The sequence below is a fragment of the Protopterus annectens genome, chromosome 2.part0 (genome assembly GCF_019279795.1).
Source record: "Protopterus annectens isolate FY-2018-M chromosome 2.part0, PAN1.0, whole genome shotgun sequence".
Taxonomy (NCBI): domain Eukaryota; kingdom Metazoa; phylum Chordata; order Ceratodontiformes; family Protopteridae; genus Protopterus; species Protopterus annectens.
Window position 1 is genome coordinate 485,438,188 of NC_056728.1, and position 25,358 is coordinate 485,463,545.

General features: G+C 36.0%; 1 protein-coding gene across 2 annotated transcripts in view; it reads left to right on the top strand.

The window, feature by feature from the left end:
• Positions 1 to 25,358, top strand: part of NTRK2 (neurotrophic receptor tyrosine kinase 2) — a 1,124,811-nt gene that overhangs the window by 996,991 nt on the left and 102,462 nt on the right. For both annotated transcript variants that reach the window (XM_044060895.1, XM_044060896.1), the window contains exon 15: positions 9,119 to 9,353. In XM_044060895.1, coding sequence (XP_043916830.1) covers positions 9,119 to 9,353 — 235 coding nt within the window. The remainder of the gene's footprint in view (positions 1 to 9,118; positions 9,354 to 25,358) is intronic.

Below are 25,358 nucleotides of genomic sequence, written 5' to 3' on the forward strand. Positions count from 1 at the left end.
GCCTCCAGAGAATCAATCCCACATTGCAAAGTATGCTTTCCAACTTGTTCAGCTGCATGCAATAAATCCTGCATTTCTATGTTTTTTTGCACATTCAGAATTTGCCATCATTTTCTGTTTAAGCAGTGTCATGATATATTGCTGATATTTCAGCATATGAAACTGGCAATTTAAGGCCCTTATAGCCAAAGTAGCAGATGTGTAAATCTTTTTTCCCCATCTATCCAGAGCCCTAGAATCCCTGTCAGAGGGGGTAGGATTTTTTGCAGTAGAAGCCTTGACCCCTTTTGGACCCTGAGAAATAGTTTCTGGGTCTGCAGTAGGGTTTTTGAAAAGGAATTTATGAGAGTCAGGGACCCTGTAGTATCTGTCCGGCTTAACAGGAGTTGGAGGTAAAGAGTCAAGGGTCAGACTAGACTCTGAGAACACATCATCTACAATGTCCAACACAGGTGGAATAGCTAGAGGCCTGAGTTGAGGTAGTAAAAGGAAGTCTCTGAGCCTTTTCTTAGATTTTGAAAAATCTTGGCTCTCCCAGTGGAAGTGCTCCCTTATGGTATGCAAGGTTTCCCCAAAACAGTAGTCCTCAGGAGGAGAAGCTGAAGGAATTGATTCTTCAGCATCAGAATCCTCATAGAGGGGAAGAGAATATTCCTGATCAGAAGAGGAATTGAAGAAATGGAAACCTGATCTGAAGATTCATAGTCTGTCTCTTGCCTAGGCCTCTTATCAGGAGAGGGATGGGAACCCCTGATCAAGGTAATTAAGTCTTCGGCCATTTTGAGCATCTGTTTTTTGGGCATGGAGGCCTGCCCTTATGACTGATGAACTTGTTTCTTTGCCTTTAAAAGTGTTTTAGTCTTTGTCTTTGAAGTCGGTTTAATATATAATTGTTTAGGTCTGAATACACCCTCAGAAGCCGATACCTGCTCAGCGGCTCCAGACTCATCTGTGGGAATAATCTCCGAGGCTCCAATACCTTGAGTTTCCTGCGGCCTGGCCGACTCCACATGGGAGTTGGTAGCGGCCTGCAACTCTAAAGTAGAGGGCATCAGGGGCTGCAAAAGCACCTCACTGAGAACCGGCAAACCGGTGACTTGCTTAGGAGAAGCTTCATCATTGGTTTTGGACCTCGGTTGCTTGTCTTTTTCTTTTTCTTTGCATTTTTTGTGAACTCCGGTAGTCGGATGGCTATCCGATGACATTGTATAATTAAATCTTCACCCAAAATAGCTTAATGCAAAATCGTACCGACACTTAATAGTGCGTTGGTTAAATCTAGCACAAAACCGACAACTAGCAATGCCGTGGTCAGGTCCTAGGCAAGGAATACAGTAAGAATGAAAGTCCTTATGAGGTATTTGCTTCCCACAAGAAATGCAATTATTAACTTTTTCTGACATTGGTCTGGAGAAAGAATAAAGTTTCCCCAATGGGGTACGTAGCTTTTAATGAAGACTTTGGATCTGAAACTCGAACACAAAAATCTCAGGAGTCGGCCGACCGGCACTTGTGAACTGCTTCTGCTTCGGGCACCGCGCAGCAAGAAAGACTGAATAAAATGGCATCGGCTGCATCTTTTATACCCCTGACGACCTGACGTCAGGGAAGAGGTGACAGCAGCCGACACAGGACCCAAGACTTTGGAATTCAGGCCGACTGAGGGCAACCTGCCAGCAGGATAACCCAAATGTAATGACTGCAACAGTGAAACACAAAGAACATCATTTGTGGATGGATTGTTAAGAGCAAACAGTAAATAATATAAAAGAAGGAGAAAGGAAAGAAAAAATACACAAAGAAGGACAACAACAGGCTGGGGGAGAAGGTGAAATAGGTGAAGAAGAAACTGTAGAAGACAAGTTATGTAAGAGGAAAATGAGAGGAAAGAGAGAGAGAGAGAGAGAGAGAGAGAGAGAGAGAGCACATGCAGGAAGAAAGATCAGTAGAAAGAAATGATGGTAATAATTGTTTGATGTTCATTCAGTGAAAAATGTGATTCTGTGGATCATGGATTATTTGTACATAAACCTAAGAAAAATATTCAATTCAGAAAAATAAAAATGAGAACAAAAATTTTAAAATATTTCTTCCTAAACTTAAAAAGATGGAAAAGCAAGTACTTTAGAGTATTTCATTAATGTGAACAATATTATTAACATTGTAAGAAGGATAGAGATACTGGAGTGGTGTGCTGAATGTGATGTGGATATTATTCTGTGAGAGGATATAGGGTTGATATAATATGGAACTTAGGAAGTGATTGTTCTGCAGTGGTTGTTTTGCATCAAAAAACAGGGAAAATACTAGAAGCAATATTGATAAGGATGGGAAGGTTAATTGTGGATGTGAGTTGGACAGAACATCTTTATAAAATTCCAGCATTATATGCATATATAACTAGCAAGGAAAGAGAGAATCTATTTCATCAAATATTAGACAATGCGGTTATTAACATGAAACTTATAATTGCAGGTACTTTAATTGCAAAATTTAAAAAGAAAAGCTATAAAATATATATCGTAAGTGATAAAATCAGATAAATTAACTGCATAGGGCAAAGTCAATGGACTTACAGAAGGGAAGAACTTGGATCTGAAATTATTAGGTCATATTATTGGAAGGTTTAGGATTAGCAGATGGTGATAGTTATGATTTGGTTAATCAGACCATTTAGCAATATAGAAGGAGGTGATGGAAGAAAGGCAGTATATTAAAGTAGGAAAGAGAATATAAAGACTAAATGACTGATTATTGGAGATATGGGAAGATCATATAATCATGAAAGACATCTATAAAAACTGGGCTGAATGGTGCTCTGAATTTAAATAAGTAGAAAAAGTATTTTTCAATAGCAGGGTGATGCAAGAAAGGAAGATAAAGTGAAGTGTGGAAAAATGTTTAGAAATGTACTAGAGAATTTAAAGAATAATGCAAGAGAGTATTATGGTATAGAAAAAAGAAATATATAAAAGCAATTGAGAATAAATTAAGGCATTACTGTTCAGGCAGAAATATTATTTACAGTGAAGAAAAGAGACGTTATCGGCATATTTGGGTAAAACATTAAAGGAGGATATTATGAGGGAAATGAAAAAATGTAATAGGAGAGGTAATAAAAACACAGTATCAAATTATGAGTATTATAGTACAGCATGTGGAAAATATGTCTAAAAGTAAAAAAAAAAAGGAAAATAGGAAAGAATGGGAAGAAAAAATCCATTATGAATTCATGAAAATGTTGAAAAGGAAATTACTATTATTGAATTGGATGAAGTACTTAGGAAATTAAATGCTGATTCAGTACTTGGCCCACATGGTATGGGGTATGAAATGTACAAGAAGTATTTTGTAAATGTACTAAAATGAAAGAATGGTTTATTTATGAAAACTTATGTATTGGGGACTTAAAATTTATATGGAAGAAAGGTGAGACGAATGAAATAAAAAATGTAAACCCATCTCACTAAATAACACAGAATATAACATTCTTATGAGATTAATACAAATGAGAATGGAAGAAAGGAGGAGGGATATTATGAATGAACAAATATATGCCATAAAAGGGAAGGGATATCAAGAAATATTATTGGTTGTGAGTGTAATTATGAATGATATTATAAGTAGAAGAGAGGATGTGAAAGTTAGGACAGGTGATACTAGCAAGGCATTTGATACCGTAGGACATGATGCTTTGTGGGATGTTATGGAGAAGTATGGAACAGGTAATAGAATTAAGAGAGTGTGCATGTCAATATATCAAAATAATAGAGTGAGATTGCTACTGAACGGGTAGCTAAGTAAAGAAATTTGCAGGAAGTGTGGTACAAGATGGTGCGTGGAATATTGTTTGCACTAAAAATGAATGCAATAGTGAGTGAAATAGCTTATAAATGAAAAATGCAATATAGATGATGCAAAAGGAGGTGATGATTCATGTAGTTTTGACATAACTAGACGATAAAGTTGTAGTTGCTAAGAGCAAAGTATGGATGAGAGAAGTGTTAGTTTGTTTGAATAGATGTTTAAAGGAAATGGAAGTGACCTTGAATAAAGATAAAAACAGGGGTCTGGGTAACATAGTGAAAATTGGGAGCATGTATTTTTCAATTAATGGGTATCTTTCTTGGGATAAAATATGGGAAAATGATGTAGTTATGATGCAATGGAATGGTTTGATAAAATAAATGAAAAAAGTATGTCTATTATGGAGGACATATAGATTAGCATTCAGAAAAAAATGTTTACCCAATGAATTCTTTATTAATTGGAAAAACTGCATATATGTTCAAGATTAAACCCAGTGAAAAGAGATGCATTTTATATGAATAAAGATGAAGGGAGGTTGGGGTTACTAAATCTAGTTGTTTATCCTGCTTTTTCAAACTTGTATAGAATATTAAATTGGGCAAATGAACAGAACAAGAAATTAATACTGAAAATGTTTAAATATATGTACAAAAATATCTGGAAGATTAGGATTATAAGAGAAAGAGAAAAAGAGTACATAAATGAAGGAATTAAAAATAATACAAATAAATAAATAATTAAAATAATACAGAAAATAAAAAGTAATCATATAGAGGAATATAGAAAGATGTGGTAAAATAATAAGCTAAAACAATACTATTAAGTAAATCCATGGAAAATTTACCAAAAGAAGTGATTAAGGCCACTAAGGTCAGGAAAACTTGGTGTACCAAGATAGTAGACTATCAGGATTTCCTGAGAATGGTGATAAAAAAGTTACCAGTAAAGGGGAATATGCCATATAAAAAGAAAGTTGAAATACTGCATTTATTTTGTGAAGAAGGAGAGGCAACAGAGCATGTTTTGGAAATGTTAAAGAGTGGAAAATTCTGTAAAAAGTTCTGTGAAGAAAATTGATTTAAGAATATTAATGATATAAACACGATAGCTATGAATATGATTATATATGGACCTTATAAGTTGTGTCTTTCTGCTTTTCCCAGTTAAGGGTCGCCACAGCGGAACTCCGGTCCGCTAATGATTGGCAGTTGACTTTTACGTGCGGAGTTGCCAGCCCTAACACACAACCTTCAACAAAGGTACGCTAATTCATGCATGTCTCCACACAGAAGATGCTCTAGCTGAGAGTCGAACCGGTTAGCGTCTTACTGGGAGGCGACAACGTTACTGCAGCACCACCACCGCGGAATATATGGACCTTATAAGAAGAAGAAGAAAAATTATATGGGGAGGGATTATTTTATGCAATATGGGTGTTTTGGAATGAAAGATTGAATGAAATTTTGTTTAATGGAAAATGGATGTTGGCAGATATATTGTGAAAAGTTAGGTTATGGTTGTGGTTAGGTTAGGTTATGGTTGTGGAAGAATGAGTGAGTGGCCAATTAAGGAGGAATAAGATTGAAGATTCTATAAGAAAAATGATAAACAGTAAGTGTGTGTGTGTGTGTGTGTGTGTGTGTGTGTGTATGTGTGTATGTGTGTATGTGTACACTTATATATATATATATATATATATATATATATATATATATATATATATGTATATATATATATATATATATATATATATATATATATATATATATATATATCACAGTACAGTGAGAAAGGGATGTATTTTCCTAACCGCACTGTACCACGATCCCTTTACATGAGCGAACGTTATATTTGCGAATGCACAGTCCATTCGCAAATATGATGTTGTAACCTGCACACATATGAAGTATTTGAACATCTGTTGTTCGAATACTTCATAGCCATCCAATTGCGCATCAACATTTCAATAGTAACCCATAAATATATACATATATATATATATATATATATATATATATATATATATATATATACATATATATGTGTGTGTGTGTGTGTGTGTGCGCGCGCGTGCATGAGCGCTTGTATGCACATTTTAAAAATATGTAAATAATTTGTTTATTTATGTTGTGTAAAATAAAGAATTCCTACTCTTTTTTGATAGGTGTCATGGGATCTTTTATATCCACCTGAGCTACCACCAACTCAAGCAGATGGGACCTCAGTTTAACATCTCATCAGAAGAGTGATGCACTCAGGAGTGTAACACCCCTCTTTATGCTGCAATGCAGTGAAAGCAATACATCTTCCTGGTTTGGGAATAGAACCTACAGCTTTCTGCCCCAAAGGCAGGAGTGAAATAATACAGACTGGAGTAGCCCAGTAATGCCAGTTATTAAACCTGATGGAAGTTTTAGGTTCTCCAACAACTTTAGGTAGCTGAATAGAATTTCAAAGTGTTAATGTTATCCAATACACAAAACTGATGACTTCACAGAGAACCAAACATCCAGACACTTGACTTGATGAAGAGATACTGGCAGATACTAGTTAGCCCCCCCACCCCCACCCCCACCCTACACAAAAGAAAACAGCTTTTGTAACCCCTGATAATATTTCATAACTCATTTTTAATATTGCCCTGTATGGAGCCCCAGTCACCTCTCTAATGGAGGCTAATGGATAAATTATTGAAGCATCACTCCCCATATACTGTGGCACATCTGGATGCTGTTCATTCATTCATTGGAATGGAAGTCTTATTTACCAAAAGTGCAAGAGACATGCAGGTATGACTGTAAATGCTACGGAAGGCAAACTGGATATGGTAGAAGCCTAGTGCTTAGAATACCTAATAGGAAAAGGGATAGAAGTACCACATCTTGAAAAAAACACACATAGTGGCCAAAAAAAAATAAGTTTTACCCTCCACATAATGACTGGTGAAGGCTTTTTATGGGCAAGTGGGGTACTATGGAAAGTATGCATTTAATTTTGGGACTATTGCCTGCCATTTGGCACCTCCTCCTTTCAAAGAGCAATTATCTGTTGAGACAGACAGAACATTTTATTTTATTTATTATATTTTATGCTTTCTTACAATTTGATAAGTGGGTGAGTGAGTTGGTCAGCTGACTCTTTTCAATCATGACATAACTACAGAATACAATAGTAATTTCAATAGGAGGCAAGACATGGTCCATTATGTCAATCACAGTATGCTAAAGAACACTTGCATAATACTTGTTTGAAGCATAGATCAGCAATCATTTAAGAATCAGTGTGATGCAAGTGGTAAAACATGGAGCAAGGTATAAGGAGTAAATTTTAAACCCAAGTTACAGTATTTACAAAATATATGTATAGTATAGTAAGAATAATATGAGATTGCTAAAAATTAATAATTAACCAGTGTCAAGAAAGCAGGTGCATATACATCTGTAGGGCAGATATTACTTATACTTTTTTAGTGTCTCGAATGTTTTAAAGTTTTTATTTTCAGTATGATGCTGAAATTTAACTAAATGAAAAAATAAGCTTTTAATGAATTAAAAAAGAGTATGTGTCCTGAATCTGTGATACTGACTCCTGATTTAAAAAAAGAGCTTACCCTAGACACTAACATGCTGGAGTAAGTTTGGGGTCAGTGTTATGCCAAAGCATTCAAGGTGAGGGACACTTTTTATAGCTATCTGTCTATCAGCAGAAAATTAAGCAAAGCAAAAAGCAGATATTGCAAGGCCGAAAGATAGTGCTGAGTTATAAAGTGGACTTTCTATTCTTTGTGGCACTGTTTGTTAGCAGGCTCTGCAGTTTTAGAACTGATGCTGCCTTACTTCAAAGGCTGAATAGGCAGCCTGATGGTAACATGAAGTCATGTGCATTGATCCTCCAACCATTTTAGTATGCAGTGGCACCCACAGACATAGAATACCCATAAACAAAATTCTGTGGAGGGGTCAAAGTTTTCTAATCCATCATTAGGAGACCAAAATCATTGGTTTGTGCTAGGAGTGCAGTAATGGTGGTATGCTGAATTTCAAAAAGGTGTATGTACCGTTAAAAAGGTGTATGTGCCTTTAAACGTGCCTTAGAAATGAAATGTTTATACAGAGTTATTCAGGAATACTGTATTAGCCAGTTTATAATGCACTGATTGTCAATTAATGTTGTTAAAAAAGAGGTTGTTATTTATGTGGATATTCAGAAATGTGAGCAGGAGCTTACCTGAAAGAACCTGGAGAAGTGGAATGGGACAACCCAATCACAGCTAACTTGTGAAGCATGCTCAGAGTAAAAACTCACCTGAAATGTGATTCTTAAACTAGACCCTGGTTGAAGCCAACAGATCGAGACTTTTAAAATGACAGCATGCATCCTAGAGGGGCTATGTGGACTGCAAAACTTAATGGAATGTAACCAGAAGTACTGGTTTGTTTTCATTTAAACAGCAAAGCCAAAAGGCCAAATATTTTGATTTTATTGTGTATGGATTATGTTATTATAATCCTTTGTTTAATATAAATTGGTGCCTTTTGTAGTTCATTTTATATAGATATACATATATATATATATATATATATATATATATATATATATACACACACACACACACACACACACACACACACACACACACGTAAAACTAAATATCTATCTATGTATATATTGCTCTCTCTCTCTCTCTCTATATATATATATATATATATATATATATATATATATATATATATATATATATATGTATTCTTCTTGTCATGCATTATATAAATTTCAGGAAAACATCTTCAAATCTGCTTTTATATCAAAATCACGTCTTCCAAATAAAAAATTGAAATATGTATTCTGCTTCTATATGAGAAAAAAAAGTTTTTATGGTTAAGGTGTTTACCTTACAGACACAAGGTGCTAGGTTTCATTCTCACATGGGGTGATTGGCTAAGCTTAAAATGGTCCACAAGGGCAGTTAGCCTAGTACTAATGTATGAACCTATTGTCAGTGAAGAAAATGACAGAAGTGGGAATCAGACATACAATTTATTGCTCAGAAAACTGGTTAATGTGCATGATGTACAGACAGTCACCAAACATGGCTAGGGGTGCTTTTAATTTATGAAAAGAAACATGAAGAGCGTTAACAAGGAATGAATGGGAAGTAGTTCTGAATCAAATTCTAAAACAGTATAAAATCAGTTGATAGTTCAGAAATCAAGCAGATAAAATCAGATTTTGTTTTGTATAGAAAATAATTGAGCTACATATCTGACAAGTGGACTTTATCCCATTTGTTAATTGTATCTATTTATAGGGCCCATGGACCTGATGCTGTTTTAATGGCAGAGGGAAATCGACCAGCAGAGCTGTCACAGTCTCAGATGTTGCATATCGCTCAGCAGATTGCATCAGGAATGGTTTACCTCGCATCCCAACACTTTGTGCACAGGGATTTGGCCACTAGAAACTGTCTTGTAGGAGAAAACCTTCTCGTGAAGATCGGAGACTTTGGAATGTCAAGGGATGTTTACAGCACTGACTACTACCGGGTAAGTAACTTCTCTTTTCTGAAAAAAACCCTTTTCTATCTCTCTTCAATTCACTTAAACTGGAACAGCATTTACGTCTGTATTGTAAATATTAAGAACTTGCTGTAGTTAGTCGTATGTTGTATTTTGCCATTTAGCTTGACAAAAGCATCACATTGTGTGCTCATGTTGTGTATTGAAAGAAGCTGCATTTATACATTACAACTGATGTACAACACTCATAAACTCAAACTTTACTCCGTCACATATTGCCTAAACAGAGGCGATCTCTGCCTAACATACAAAACTATGTCAAACCCAGAGCTGTTGGACATGCTCCACTTAAAGAAATCCCAATCCGTCTGAGCTACATGCTCTAGGGACCTAAACCTTGCCACCACAATAAACAGAACATGCTGGAGGGATAGATTCCTGTCCCACACACTTCCTATACTCTGGAACAAACTACCTATCTATATCAAACAAAGCTCCTAATTAGCACTCTTCAAGAAAAATCTTGATGATTGGATGGGGAATAGGAAATTCACCCCGGGGAGGGGGACAGGAAAATATTTTTTTTGGGTGGTGAAAGCCAGGGTACCTTTTTGGCTAGGCTTGTATAGGCCCTAGTGCCAATAGCCTAGTACCTACCTATGAACCTATGAACCTATAATTTCTGCAATAAAACAAATAGGAATGTTCTGATAAACACATGAAGCAGAAACAAGCCTCTGGAAGTAATCATCATCATTTACATGTAAACAGATTGGAGGTGCTATAACAGTGTAGGCAGGATAATGTTGGATAGTACAGGAGAGATGTTTATCAGATAGCAGACAGAGGACATGTGATCAATGTGCAGATGTTTGCATGACAGATTAGCAATGACAGTGTGATACAAGCAGAGGATTCCATAATGACCGACACATTGCAAAGAAAAGAATGATGGTTTAGACTTAGCGATATGACACATTCCACGGATTGTCTCAAAGGTTCAACACAACGAATGGTAAAATGCTAGCAAAACAAAAAAAAAAACATAATCTTCAAAATATTATTATTAAAATTTAAGTATACCTGACATTCTTACAAGTAAAACATTTTCTGATGGTTAAATGGCAACTCTAAGAAGAAGATACAAGTCACAAATTAAGAAGTATCACAACTCTAGACTGCTGTTTCTGTATAAAATTGGTTTATAAAATACACAGTTGTCTCTGGATGCATTTATGCATTTAAAAGAAGAAATTTTTTAAGGGGTGTAAGGGAAGAAATGAATGAATGAAGATGCAAATGATAGCACACACACTTACCAGTGAAGGAATACACATAACAACATAAGCACATCCAGGTATTAAAACTGATGCCAGCCAATGTCCACATACTTTACTTTTCCATGTAATAGCTGTGAACAGATAGTATCAGACATACACAGCCACAAAGCAAATGACTCATACCTACAGTAATGTCAAGGTACGTGTGGAACAAATGTGTAAGAAGATAAACATAACTGATATACCTGCATACTGTTAATCATAAATGTACTCAATCAGAGCCTGTGTGAGGTGTTCACCAATGGCATTATTGGCTTATAGGAATGGTATATGCAATATACAGCAATGAACTGCACACAATAACTGGTATCAAGCCAGTAACCTACCCACTGTACACAAAACAGTCAACAGGATAATTATATCAACAGTTTCACAAGTAGACCAATAAGCAGGAATGCAATATCAGTGATTTGAATGCATGACTTATAATGCTAACTGAAAAAAATCCTTCTGAAATGAGCATGTACAAAAACATCTGAAATATTCTTTTTTTCAAAAACATTTTTATTTTGTTTTCATTATAAACATATGCTGATTTACATATAACAAATACAATAAAACAATAACAAATCAATTTACAATAGTTCCATTTATCCATGATAAACAATCATTTTATCCATGAGAAGTTATCAGCATTTGTTCAAAAGGTTTTCAAATTTTTGCCATGCTATTTTTTATGAGTAATGTTATGAGTTCTATAACAAATGGTTTGCAGTTCTTTTTTACAAACAACTTTTGCTAAATTAATAAAATCTTTAAACATCAAATCTTGTTTATTTTTCCAGTTCAAAGTAATAACTTTTCTGGCAATTGCAAGAACTGACCAGAGTAATTGAATCTGAGATTTAGGTATCACATTAGGTATAGGAACATTGAATATGATAAGTGAGTTAGAAATATGACAGTTATCAGACCATAAAGCATTTATAAAATATCTGAAGTCTTTCCAGTATAGAACAACATTTCTACATTCAATGAACATGTGAACCCATTTGGCCTCTAATAATTCATCACATTTACAACATTTACTTTTACTGCTTTTGAGTATAAGATGTATTTTATGTGGACTATAGAAACTCCTATTCATAAATTTCCATGTATACAATCTCCAATATAATGAAGAAGTGTTACCATATGTATAATTCAATAACAATTTTTTGGATTCATCAGATATTTGTTCTCCATTAATCTTTACATAGTATTTCCAAAAATCTGAGTCAAACTTTAGAGGGTCTTCTCTTGTATCTTATAGATAGGTGAGATGCTTATTTTTTGATTATCTGTCTTTTCAAGACACCTAATAAAAAGCTGGATCAAACTAGATATAGATTCAGTCTCTAGGTTGATTGATACTCTCATTTTGTTTTCTATAAACTGCCATAATGAGTATAAACAACCAACTGCCTTGACTATTATCAAAACTGCATAAAAGAGAGTTTAGTGGTTTAATACTCTTATTTTCAATAAACTGATGCCAGAATATCAAGTTATTTTCCTTTAAATTTTGCATTGCATTGATGTTGAAATAATCTAGGCAATCAGGGGAGTATACTATAGGGAATATAAGAAATAGGAATTGTTTAATGTTGTAATTACAATCAATTATATTTTTAAAGTTATTAAATATTTGATTAATGCCTTTAGAAAAATGATCAAACTTCTTATTAAATAAACAAAATTCACGTAAAAGCCAATGAATTCTACTTCTTCCATATTGTTCCTTAAATTGATTTTCTATAGTTCTGATATCAGTTATATGAATATCATGTATTGTTTTCCAGCCAGATATATAGGTAGGTGTGACCCAATGTAATATTACATTAATTATAAGTGATTTGGAATAAAGATCTAAGCTAGGGAATGCAATCACATTACTGTTCCAAGCTCTAATGTGCCATGTATATCCAATCCTAGGTTTTAAGGGGAACCATAAAAATTTAAGTACCATGGAATCTAATTTTTTAAATAAGTTTTTGGGAGGGGGTAGTATCAATGACTGTATATGAAACAAAGTTTTAGGTAAAATTATCATTTTAATTAAAGAGAGCCTATCCTCCACTGTGAAGAACATTTTATTCCATCTTTTGATTAGTTTACTAATGGTGGTTATTAAATTATTGTAGTTTAGTTTAACAGACTGACAGCCAAATATTCTAATACATCATTCTCCCAATTAAACAGGCTATTCTCTCTTAGGGTTTTGTTGATGTATTTGTTAATTAGTAATCTTTTGGATTTATTATGATTACATTTAAGCCCTGAAATTATTTCAAACTTGCTTAAGGTATTTATAAAATCATACAAAGAACCATCAATATCACCCAACGTTAACAACATATCATCAGCAAATAATTGTATCTTAGGACAATAGTTCTTAGTAATTTGAAAGCCTCTTATATTTTGCTTGTTTCTGATATATGTATCAAAAGGTTCCATTGAAAGAGCAAACAATAATGGTGACAAAGGACAACCTTGTCTAGTTCCCTTGAGGATTTCTAGTGGTGAGGATAGACATGATCCGATTTTCAGATAAGCTTGTGCCCCATTGTAAATTTTCATTAATAAGCTGACAAAATTTGAGGAGAATTCAAAACCAATCAGAATTCTTTGTAGATAAGACCAACTAATAGAATCAAAGCCTTTTCTATGTCTAGGCTGATAATAGTTGGGTTTTTTTTGTATTTGCATGCAATGTCTATTAATGATAGTAATTTAATAATGTTATCTTGCACTTTTCTATGAAGAAGGAACCCTGTCTGATCATTATTGTTCAAACCATTAATATTTAATGATAAACATTTATAAGCCATTGACTATAATGTGTATGTTATTACTAACTGAAAGACCTTTCTTCCGTGTTGACTTGAAATCTACTGAAAACTTACTTATCATGGATAATGTGTATTAAGCACTACTTTCAAAAACCCCAAACTATTTACAAACACATAATGAAACATAACGTTTCTGGTTTAGTTAAAAACTTAAGTAAATCATCCATCCACCACCTCTCCAATACCAAATGACAAAAATTATCCATCTCTGCTTAGAATATAGTAGACTTTCGGCTTTTCCCGGTTAGGGGTCACCACAGCGGAACTCCGGTCCACTCATGATTGGCAGGGGGTTTTTACAGTGCCAAGTTGCCAGTCTGATGCCCAATTTTCACCGGAGGCATACCCATTCATGCTAGCAACTACCTACATGTCTTTAACGTCACTCGACCTAGGGGAGAACATGCAGACTCCACACAGGAAAACCTCTTGCTGTGAAGCAACAATGCTAACCGCTGCACCACCATGGCTTCCTGCTTAGAATATAGTATAAAAACAAAAAAGACAAGCATTATGAAAGCAACTAAAGAAATCTGAATCCATGAAATATATGCTAGAATGAGAGTGCCCAATATATCTGAGGCTATATGAATATGTCACATATGATAATAGCACCTCTAATACGTAGAAATGCCAGAAATGCACATCAGATCAAAGTATGCATAAACATTAGAAGCTGAAGGTTAAGAAGATTGTCATTATTTCCAAAACTTTTCAAGAAACATCAGATAATTTAACCATAACCATTTTTTCAGTCATGTAACACTTTTCATGTAAGGCTCTATTAAATATATATATATATATATATATATATATATATATATATATATATATATATATATATATAATCTGAACAGATGTTCGACTGCATCTTTCACCGAATCCCAATTTGGTGAGCATACTTGCATGTAAGTGCTCTTCACTGAAGCAGCACTTTTGCATAAGTACGCTTGTTGTTCTGGTCATACTACGGTGTGGTAAGGGAAAATTCCCTTTTCCCCACTGTAGTGCAACCTCGGAGTGAGAATATTAAAATAGGGGGGTGTGGGGAGTGCAGGGGGCTTGCCCCCCTGCATTCAAGTAGATTTTGTGTTTTTTTAACATACTTTAATGAAAGCGCTTTTTCGATGAAAGCGCTTTCATTAAAGTGTGTTTGGTGGTAATGGATTTGGGCTTTTGATCTTTCGATCAAAAGTCCTAGATATATATATATATATATATATATATATATATATATATAAAAAAATATGTATTATGACATAACTATTATATTTTGCAATTATACACTTATTATTCATATGTATTAACAATATCTATGTTTACGTTTTTCATCCGAAAGGGGGGAGAGAAAAAGAGAGAGAGAGAGAGAGAGAGAGAGAGAGAAAAAAAGGGGCCTCACAACCCTCTGTTTAGTTACTAAAGATTTAGTTATATAACATGAGTCTGATGTTAATATGCCTAATTCACTTGATGTCATTTAGTTACTAATAGTGTCACTGAATCTGCAGAATGTATTCATCTATAAGAAAACATAGGCATTTTCAAAGGAGTTAAACACTTTTATCAGAACTAATTATTTACCATTTAAAGTATCTAGTGAAGGATAACAGAATTTCAAGAGAAAAGAATTCTAGGTACAACAATTTAACAGGTTCAAAAGGTCAAATTATGTCATCACTATTGTTTCCTCAAGCTGCAGCTTCATAGACTTGTATCTAAGAGAGAGAGAGAGAGAAAAAAAAGGAACCTAGTATATATATATATATATATATATATATATATATATATATATATACATACATATATATATATATATATATATATATATATATGTATATATATATATCTTCTTCTTCTTCTTTTGTCTGCCCCCATAAGGGGTTGCCACAGGAGATCAACCATTTCCATTTCTTCCTGACCTCTGCATCTTGCTCTGTCACACCAACCACCTGCATGTCCTATCTCACCACATCCATAAACCTTATCTTAGACCTCCCTCTTTTCCTGTTACCTGGCAGCTTCATCCTTAGCATCTTTTTCCCAATATACTCTGCATTCCTCCTCAGCACATGTCCAAATCAACATAATCTTGCCTCTCTGGTTTTGTCTCTAAACCTTCCAACCTGGGCTGACCCTCTAATATACTTATTCCTAATCCTGTCCATCCTCGTCACACCCAGTGCAAATCTTAACACCTTCAACTCTACCACATCAAGCTCTGACTCCTGCCTTTCTGTCAATGCCACTGTCTCCAACCCATAAAACATAGCTGGTCTAACTACCCTCTTGTAGACCTTCCCTTTCACTCTTACTGGTACACGTCTGTCACAAATCACTCCTGACACTCTTCTCCAGCAACTCCATCCTGCCTGTACTCTCTTCTTCACCTCTCTTCCACACTCATCATTAATCTGAACTGTTGATCCCAAGTACTTAAACTCATCCACCTTTGCCACCTCTACTCCCTGCATCCTCACCATTCCTCTATCCTCTCTCTCATTCACACAGATATATTCTGTCTTAGTCCTGCTGACCTTCATTCCTCTTCTCTCTAGTGCATATCTCCTCCTCTTCAGGGTCTCCTCCACCTGTTCCCTACTCTCACTACAGATCACAATGTCATCTGCAAACATCATAGTCCACGGGACTACTGTCTGATCTCATCTGTCAACCTGTCCATCACCATTGCAAATAAGAAAGGGCTCAGAGCTGATCCTTGTTGTAATCCCACCTCCACCTTAAATGCATTTGTCACTCCCACCGCAGACCTCACTGCTGTCACATTACCCTCGTACATATCCTGTACCACTGTTACATACTTCTCTGACACTTCCAACTTCCTCATACAATACCACAACTCCTCTCTAGGCACCCTGTCATATGCTTTCTCTAAATCCACAAAGACACAATGCAACTCCTTCTGACCTTCTCTGTACTTCTCCATGAACACTCTCAGAACAAACATCGCATCTGTAGTTATATATATATATATATATATATATATATATATATATATATTTAGAGGAAGATCCATAACTCCGAACACCTAATGGTCGAACCACTATGTTCATAGTTACAGAACTTCAAGTATGTAAAAAAAAATAACTACACAATGGACAAAACAATAACTTATTGTAAGCAGGGGGGCAAGCCCCACTGCACTCCCCCACACCCTCGCTACTTAAATATACCAACTCTGATAGGAACCCTATATATATATATATATATATATATATATATATATATATATATATATATATATATATATAAAACTTATATTTAGCTATCTATAAAATACCATTAATGTACTGTATTAATGTTTAAATGTATCTAAACAAAGAGTCTAAAACATCTAGTTAGAAACACTAGTCAGAAACACCTTGTTACCCTAGCACTGACCCGCTAGGAAAATGCACTTTGGTATTAAGTCAAATTATACTATTACTGAAGAATTAGAAGACATATATCATTTGTAGTTATTTATAAGGGAAAAGTATGTAAAGTACTTATAATGGGGAAAAGAGAGAAAAGGAACATCGGTAACAAAAAAGAATAGGAAGAAAGAAGAGAGAGAGAAATGTTATTTAAATACTTAGTACTATATGTAATTAGAAGAAGTAGCTATAGAAAGGAAAAGAGAATGTTAATAATAAAAATGATTCACATTACCTTACTGCATAGAGACTTTCCAGAATCAAATATATTATGATTCATAAAACAAAGCATTAAATTTATTCATTTGTCCTTTAGTTTTTTTAGTTTTGCTTGCTCCTTCCTTCACAGACCATCCATTTTTTGTTGCCAAGCTCTTCAAACTCTGGGATGACCATTCCATTTCTTCTATGTCTGGTAGTATTTTCTTCTTTTGGATAAATTCTTCTGTTTCTTGTAGGGAATCAAAGATCTTCACTCCTTTTGGCAAGGTGATTTTTATTCTTGCAGGAAAAAAAATGAGTTTTAATATTGGCTTTTTTCAAGGACTTAATTAAAGGAACACACTCCTTTCTTCTGGATATGACTGTAAAGGTATAGTCATTGTCAAAACAAATATTTTTTTTACCCATCTTGATAGAGGAATTAGTCCAAACTGATTTCAGCAGTAAGTGCTTGTCTTGCGAGGAATGAAATCTAACTATTATAGACCTGAGGTTAGATGAACTCAGAGATGAAGCTGGAGTTGCCAGGGACCAATGAGTCCTCTCAATTCCAGAAGAGAGGGATTCAGGCATGTTTAGTGCTGATGAAAACCACTTATTGAGGAACTGAATCATGTTAGCACCCTCTTCTTTCTTAGGAATTCCATATATTCTTATGTTATTCCTCCTTGAACTACTTTCAAGGTCTTCCAGTTTCTCAATCAGCCTGGTGTTTTGTTTCAGAAGAAATTCATTGTGATGCTCATTTTCTGTCACTCTAGTATCTAGGTCAGTTACTGTTTCATCTAAGGCAAGAATCTGTTTGGATTGTTTTTTTACTATTCCATTTAGAAGGGCCAGCTGTTTACTGCATTCTTGTTTGATAATATTCATTTTGTTTTCGAATTTGTCCAGTTTTAGTGACGGCTCTTATTTTTTTGTTATTATAAGATGTAGTTCTTTCTTCACTGCCCTCTCCAGGTGTGGGCTCTTTGAGTTGCTCATCTTGAGATCTCAAGTTGAAAAATTCTTGACAGCAATAATTAAAATATTCTCTTGACTATGTATTAATTTTTAGAAAATAATAAAGAATCTATGTTAATCCAACTGTTAGTCTACTTTTAGTTAGATTTTTCTAAAAATTAAAGTATATTTCCTGTCAAGATAATAAAATCTAAGCAGAGCTATTGATTTCTGCTACTATCAGACTGGCATCCTGGCCACACCTCTCATCAGAAATATTCTTATGTAATACATGTGCATAAAATCAACATACTGACAAAAGACTCTCTTAGTTATCCACTCTGTGCATCAGACATGCATGCAGCCCTAAGTCAAACTCAAATGAACAAAGGAGGGCATGGCGCAGTCATCATCGCTTGTACAGGGTGGTAGTGGGGGGCAATAGGACATGGCTGATACCAAAGTAGTGAGTGTGTATTACTCAGAAACACAGAGTATTCAGGAAAGTAGGAAATATCTCAGCGCTACTAGCAGTAGATGTATCACAACCAATATTAAGAGTTTTCTTAGCTTGCATGTGTGTGTGTTGGTATGGGCAGTTTTTGTGAAGTGTGTATGTGTGTGTGCATGTGTGTGTGTGTGTGTGTGTGTGTGTGTGTGTGTGTGTGTGTGTGTGTGTGTGTCTGTGTGTGGGCATGTGTGCGTGTGTGACTGTGTGCGTGTGTGTGTGTTTTTTCCATTTTTAATTTCTCCAAGTCATTTGGGTTTCTAATACCATGACAGGAATGGACCCCATTCCTAAGTCAAAGTACGATTAAAGTTCATGAAATTAGTATTGTTTCACTCTTTGATGTTAGCCAAAAGTGCTCTTCGCAGCAACCGCAATGTGCCCAGTAATGACTCCTTCTGCAATTCGTATGGTGTTACATGGGGTCTATATTATAACATTGAAGTCTTACAACTTTAAATGTTATAATATCGAACCCAGTAGAGCGAAACACCAGAAAACCGAACAGTCAGAATAGCAAATTTTTTCCCAGGGAAAAAAGTTGCTGTTCCGACAAACATACACACAACACAAGCACACCAAAAATAAATAATACACACACACACACACACACACACACTTCACAAAACCCTACACTAAACCATGCATACACCACTAGCTATCCACTTACCTTAACCCAACCCTAACCCTAAGGTCCATCACTATCGCACACTCACCTTACCCGCTCCCTAACCCTAACTCACCTACCCCCACCCTAACCCTCATGTCCACACAATCGCACACTTAACTGACCTGCGCCCTAACATTAACTCACCTAACCCATGCCCAATCACACACTCACCTTCGTTCGCACACTTACCTTAACCCGGTCCGTAATCTTTGCTCCACAGTCGAGGAAATAGCAAAGCTGCAGAATCGGCCCACCAAATACTTTCCCTAGGAAAGTATTCGGTGTTCTGCAGCTTCGCTATTTCCAGCGTCATTTATCATGCTTGATATTATAACATTCGAAGTTGTAAGACTTCGATGTTATAATATAGACCCGTTACATGAATTGGTAACATATCTAAATACAATTGTAAATTCTTTTTTATAAGACCAGTCGTTCCTACTACTATTGAAACAGTCAGGGTATCTTTGTTCCACATGGCTCTCATTTCTGCCTGCAGATCAAGGTATTGTATGACTTTGTGTGTGTGTGTGTGTGTGTGTGTGTGTGTGTGTGTGTGTGTGTGTGTGTGTGTGTGTGTGTGTGTGTGTCTCTGCATGAGCACAATCAAGCTCTGTGCTAGCACTATGTCCTGTCATGTCAGACAGGTGTCAGCCATGCAAGGTACAGTTGTGAGTCCAGTGGTATTGCTCCCAACCACATGAACACCCTCTGGCAGGATTTATACTGCCACTTCTGCATCCCCAATTTGAAGTGGGGATGCAACCTGAACATGAGCAATGTCTGCTGGATGACCTCACTTCATGACTACATCCAGGACCACAATCCAGTGGAATTCCATGTCTGGGTGTGGACACCTCAATAACTGATGGAGGAGTGGATGTAGTACCACTATAGGAGCAGGATCTGGCACAGCCACCTCAGCTAACACCAGAGGATGCTGCTGCTCTGTGGATACATAAATGGTGACCCTTCCCTAGCAGATGTTCCATTACAGACACTGTTTGATCCAACCTGTCCCTCATCCTATACAGGGAGTCACCCACATAGTTGAGGCAGTCACACACATCAGAATGCACCACATTTGGGGGAATCACACTTTCTTTTCAAATGCCCTGGTGGAACATGCCTCTATGACAGCCCTATATATACATCTGGTAGAACATAATGACACACCAATATCAAGATGAGGGTGGACAGTAAGCCTCCTCCAAGCACTTCTAGCAATGCCCCTGTGTGGAACCACTCCCACACAATGGCTATAGGCAAACTCAACCAGATCTGCAACTGGAGTAAGCACACTACTCTGATCAACTGTTTCACCCTCAACCTGTCCTATATGTGATGGCTCAGTGGAATGAGAATGCACAGACATATTGACTGTGTCTGAAATAAGGCCAGGGGAAGTTTGAGCCACAACCTCAGTGTCAAACTGAACTTCTGCCCATTCTGACTGTGCCTTAATACCACCCACATCATCAGAGGCTATCAGTACTCTGACATATGGTGGTACAAGTTGTACACTGCCACTGTCAGGGTCACCTGTGATAATAACCAACAAACACAAAAAGGAGAGAAGTAGTGACTGGAAATTATCCAAACCATGTTCTAAACACTCAAGTTAAACAAGTTCAGATGCTAGAGGAATTCAATTCTTACTCTTTCCTCATCCTTACAGCTAACTAATGGTTATTACTCACGTAAGAAAGTTTGTGCTTATCATGTGCAGGTGGTCTTTCAGATGGTAATTCTGGTTTCCCTAGAAAAACAGAAAGGCAGTGGAAAGAAGGGTATTAAGCATCACAATGCAAATGGCAAAAGGTCATGCGAATAATGCTCTTGCCTATCTTCATCTTAAGAAATATTTCAGAATCAGTCAGACTGACCATCCCCCCATAGTACAATCTGTATTGGACTCTGTCTCTTTTAAGCCATACATCTCAATGTTTACAGATATATCAGAAGTATACAACTATTAACACAAAAAGATGTCAGCAAAGACTTTTGTATAGCATAACCGGAACTTCTTCTTGGGACATGCTTGGATTGTCATCCACATCAGCACCAACAGGAGTCTGCGTGAAACCTCTGCTGAGTTGTTGGGATGTTTGAAAATAGACAGGAACTTTTCAGTTTCAGTGAGTGGATGTTTGGTAGCAGGAGCACACCCTATAGTCATCTCTTCACATGCTAACACAGCTGCCCTCCTGTGTGACACTGTAATCATATCAGTGGCATGGTGCCACACCTGATTACAGTTTCTAATGTCAGTAACCACATGCTGACATATGCTTTTTCTGCCAGACGTATCACGTCTGCTTCTGCCAAGCAGGAATGATGTATGACAGTGGTTCATATTGACTGGTGCCTTGAGTGGAACAGATGGTCTGGGTGCCATAATCCTGGATGACATGAAACAGAAAAAAGACAAAACACATTTGTAGCACATAGTGAAATTGTTGTACTCAAATAAAATCTGTGTATCCTTCCTCAATACATAGCATTTGAACACACAATGCTCATCTCAAACTACAGACAAGCTATGGGAGGCCATCCAACCACTCCCCAAAAAATTGTAATACCTTACATTAAATCCATTCTGGTAACATTTCTGTAATGAGGACAGCAGTTGTGTAACCAGTAGTAATATCAACAAACAGGCAAAAATTCAAAAAGTAGAAATAGCAAGACAATTTTCCTTGGTCTCTTCATTGTTGTGGTAATCGCCAGCTGGCATCTGAGAAGCCAAACACATCTTTTAGCTACACATATACAACTTCCTTGAAGGTAATAATAAACACAATAAACTTGTCTGCAGTAAACCATACCATTCATTGACAGATTTTGAAAGCACAGCAATAACTGACATATCTGCAGTATAGCAACAGTGAATGAAAAAAATGCATAAAGATACAAAACATTTTCTGTTTCATATTGAACTACATTCCAAATATGAAAAGGTAAGCAGTTTATGAAGAGGACAAACATGCCTTATGAAAGAATGCAGCAATTTGTAGAAAAAAAACTCCTCCAAGTAAATACCAGCAATGGTCTGTCTCTGTCAAATCATTCTCTTATCCTTCCACTTCCATAGCTATGCCATTACCTTTATATAGTGTAGATGTAGCCCTCTGAGCACTGTGAAGATGCAAATGAGGTGGTAAATCATTAGCATTCCCAGATATCAAAAATCTTACTTGGTGTAGGTGAGGGAAACATCATGTAAGTAGCTACATGAGTGCATGTGCATACCTGCTTAGCAAAGCACAAACGGGGCTCACAGGTAATGGAAAAAGGGAAACATTTAATTTCCATACTATTCACTAGTGCAAAGATTCATGACACCATTATATGGTTTTTGTAATCAGTGAGTGAAGTGCACCTGATATTTATCTCTTTCTTTCTGTGTCAAAAGCTGTAAATGAAATGACTTTGGACTTTGGGTTCAAATCCATACTGTGTGAAGGGAATCTGGAAATTATTACTCAATTTTTAATTATTTTTTTATTTATTTTATTTTACATTTGTTTACCGGGAAAGTCCGACAGGACACAGATCCATTTTCAATGGAAGTCCGGAGAGAAAAACTTCAATAACAATGCATACAAGAAAAAATAGCATACATAAAGAAATGTTACACCCATATAAACATACAATAAAATATAGATTAACAAATTCTTAAAAGAGACAATTAGTAAAGTACATAGGTTAACATTATTCAGGATTACAACAGCAAGAACTATATAATTTTTTTAATGGTAATAATGTATATCTGAGTAAGATATTCAGTTGAGGTGACAGGTAGTGTTTGCCTGTAATTATAAATACTTGTAGTATTTTAGTAAAGTAATCATCAGTATCATCAGGTTATTAAACTTAACAGGGAAAAAGAAATCAGGGGACCCTTAGTAGAATCTTTGCAACAGGGTAATGGTAAGAATTAACCTGGGGACTAGCATGAGCAAAACCAACTGTTTAAAAAGTTGGTTTTCAGGAGTATTTTAAATTGAATAGTAGCAGTAGTAGAGGTTATTTGGCTTGGTAGTGCATTCCAGATTCTGACAATGGTGCAAGCAAAGATAGATTTACCAGCATCATTTTTATATTTGTTGACATTTAAGATTTCAAAAATTCAAGATTTATGACTTACTCTCATCACGACTTCATATTCTGTTTTCTTCTGCTTCTTGCCTTCTCCACTTGCACATTGCTAAACAGTGCACAATGTAGCTTACCTCCTTAAGGAAAAAATTGAAAATGTTATTTGGACAGCCTCCAGTAGTGCAAACAGGCATAGTTGTGATGTGCAGCCATCAACAGTCTGGACAGTACTGAGTATAGGACATCCAACTGCTGTGTAGCTGTCTCTGTGTCACAAGTTATAAGTGCAGTGACCTTAGCGACAGAACACAGGTGATCCAGGGTTCAAATGTAGCTATCACTTATTTTTTACAAAGGGTATCAGAATGCAACTTCTTACAACACTCTGATTAGGAAGGTAACATTACATACAAATGGCTATCATAAATATGTTGATTACAAAAAATGTATCAGTAAGCTTTGATACCTACACTTTTCTAGGTAACATATCTCATTAACGGCTTACTTATGAAACCCAGCTGATTGTTTGTGAAATTGTTTAATCATGACAGTTATGACAATTAATTAAAAATGCACTTTTGTATCTATGATGAGAACATACTTTAGTAAAAATCATCTTGACTCCTTACATAGCCCAACTATGGGTTTAAGACAGTATGGACTGTGAAATATGTGTATTACTCACCTCATGAAAGCCCACCTGAAATATATTTACAAACAGTAATATTGCCTCCGGCATGGGAATGCAGTTGCCAGGAGTTCTGAGCGGATCTCCGGTTGGCCAGAGATAGCAGGTTACAATGTCGTTGGAGTGCGAACAGAAAGTCACAGATATACAGGCCTATCTAAAGTATATCAATGCATTATATCTATAATGACCATGGTTAAAAGCGAGTTCTCCTGAGGCACTGAGAAATAATAACTTGGTTTGAATGCATGCATTCTTTATTTCATAGGTTTGATTCCCATCTTGTAAAACTAGTGTGCAACTACCAGGTCATCCTATTTAACCTTCCAAACACAAAATGTTACAATGAAAGGCATTAAGCATGTGAGTGTTGTCCACTGGAAAAACTGTGAATAGGTTGAGTATCACACATGGCAATTATCACTGCCATGTTTCACACCTTCATGGTTGTTTTTTTTTAATCCTGCCTCATTGTCTGGCAATGGATTGTAATTATATGCAGTATCAGAATACTGAAATAAATAGTTGGATTTATAATCATAGCAGTGCAGTTGATTAATGATACAACAGAGTAAGATCTTCCCATCATACCTGGATGTAACAAAGGTGTATAAAAAGGATAATTGTATATGTGCATGTAGTAAAATTATATAGTTCTATGACTTTCCACCCCTTCTCTCTCTCATTTTGTTAAATATTTTCTATGGCGTAAAAATGTTCTGTTGTCAGATATTTCTGCTTACAAAAAAATGACATTCACAACAGAGAGGTAGACGGACCCCTACAGGTCAGCCCATTGCAATACTGACACCCAACACTTCAAGGTTCCAACCTGTCAGAGCTGTCTTCACAACCCCTGCCATACCTGCTCCATCTGTGTCAGGTAGGTCTGCCTTGAGTGCTGGAGCACTGCACCCTCTGGGAGTAGCAATAGTGAAGATGGTGAGCTGACAGTACTGGTGGAGGGCATCATGGAATGGGGCATCAGTGCAAGATGATGGGATGGTGAGCACTGGCACAGGAAACTGTTATTACAGTTAAGAGGGAAAGGACTTTATTCTCACTATTCTCTGGCTTGATGTGAATGTGCCTTTGATGTCCCCTACCTATCCGCAATCATGTTCTCCAACCTTTTGTGTCCATCACCATCCCTGTCTGTATTGGAAACAGTTACTCTAACAGTTTTTTTTTTTACTACTGGTTGTAAGAAAGTGCAACTTTCTCTGTGTAGTGCTGACATAAATCAATTGTCTGAAGATTGATTTTTGGCATAGCATCAAGGGTTCGATTCCAGAT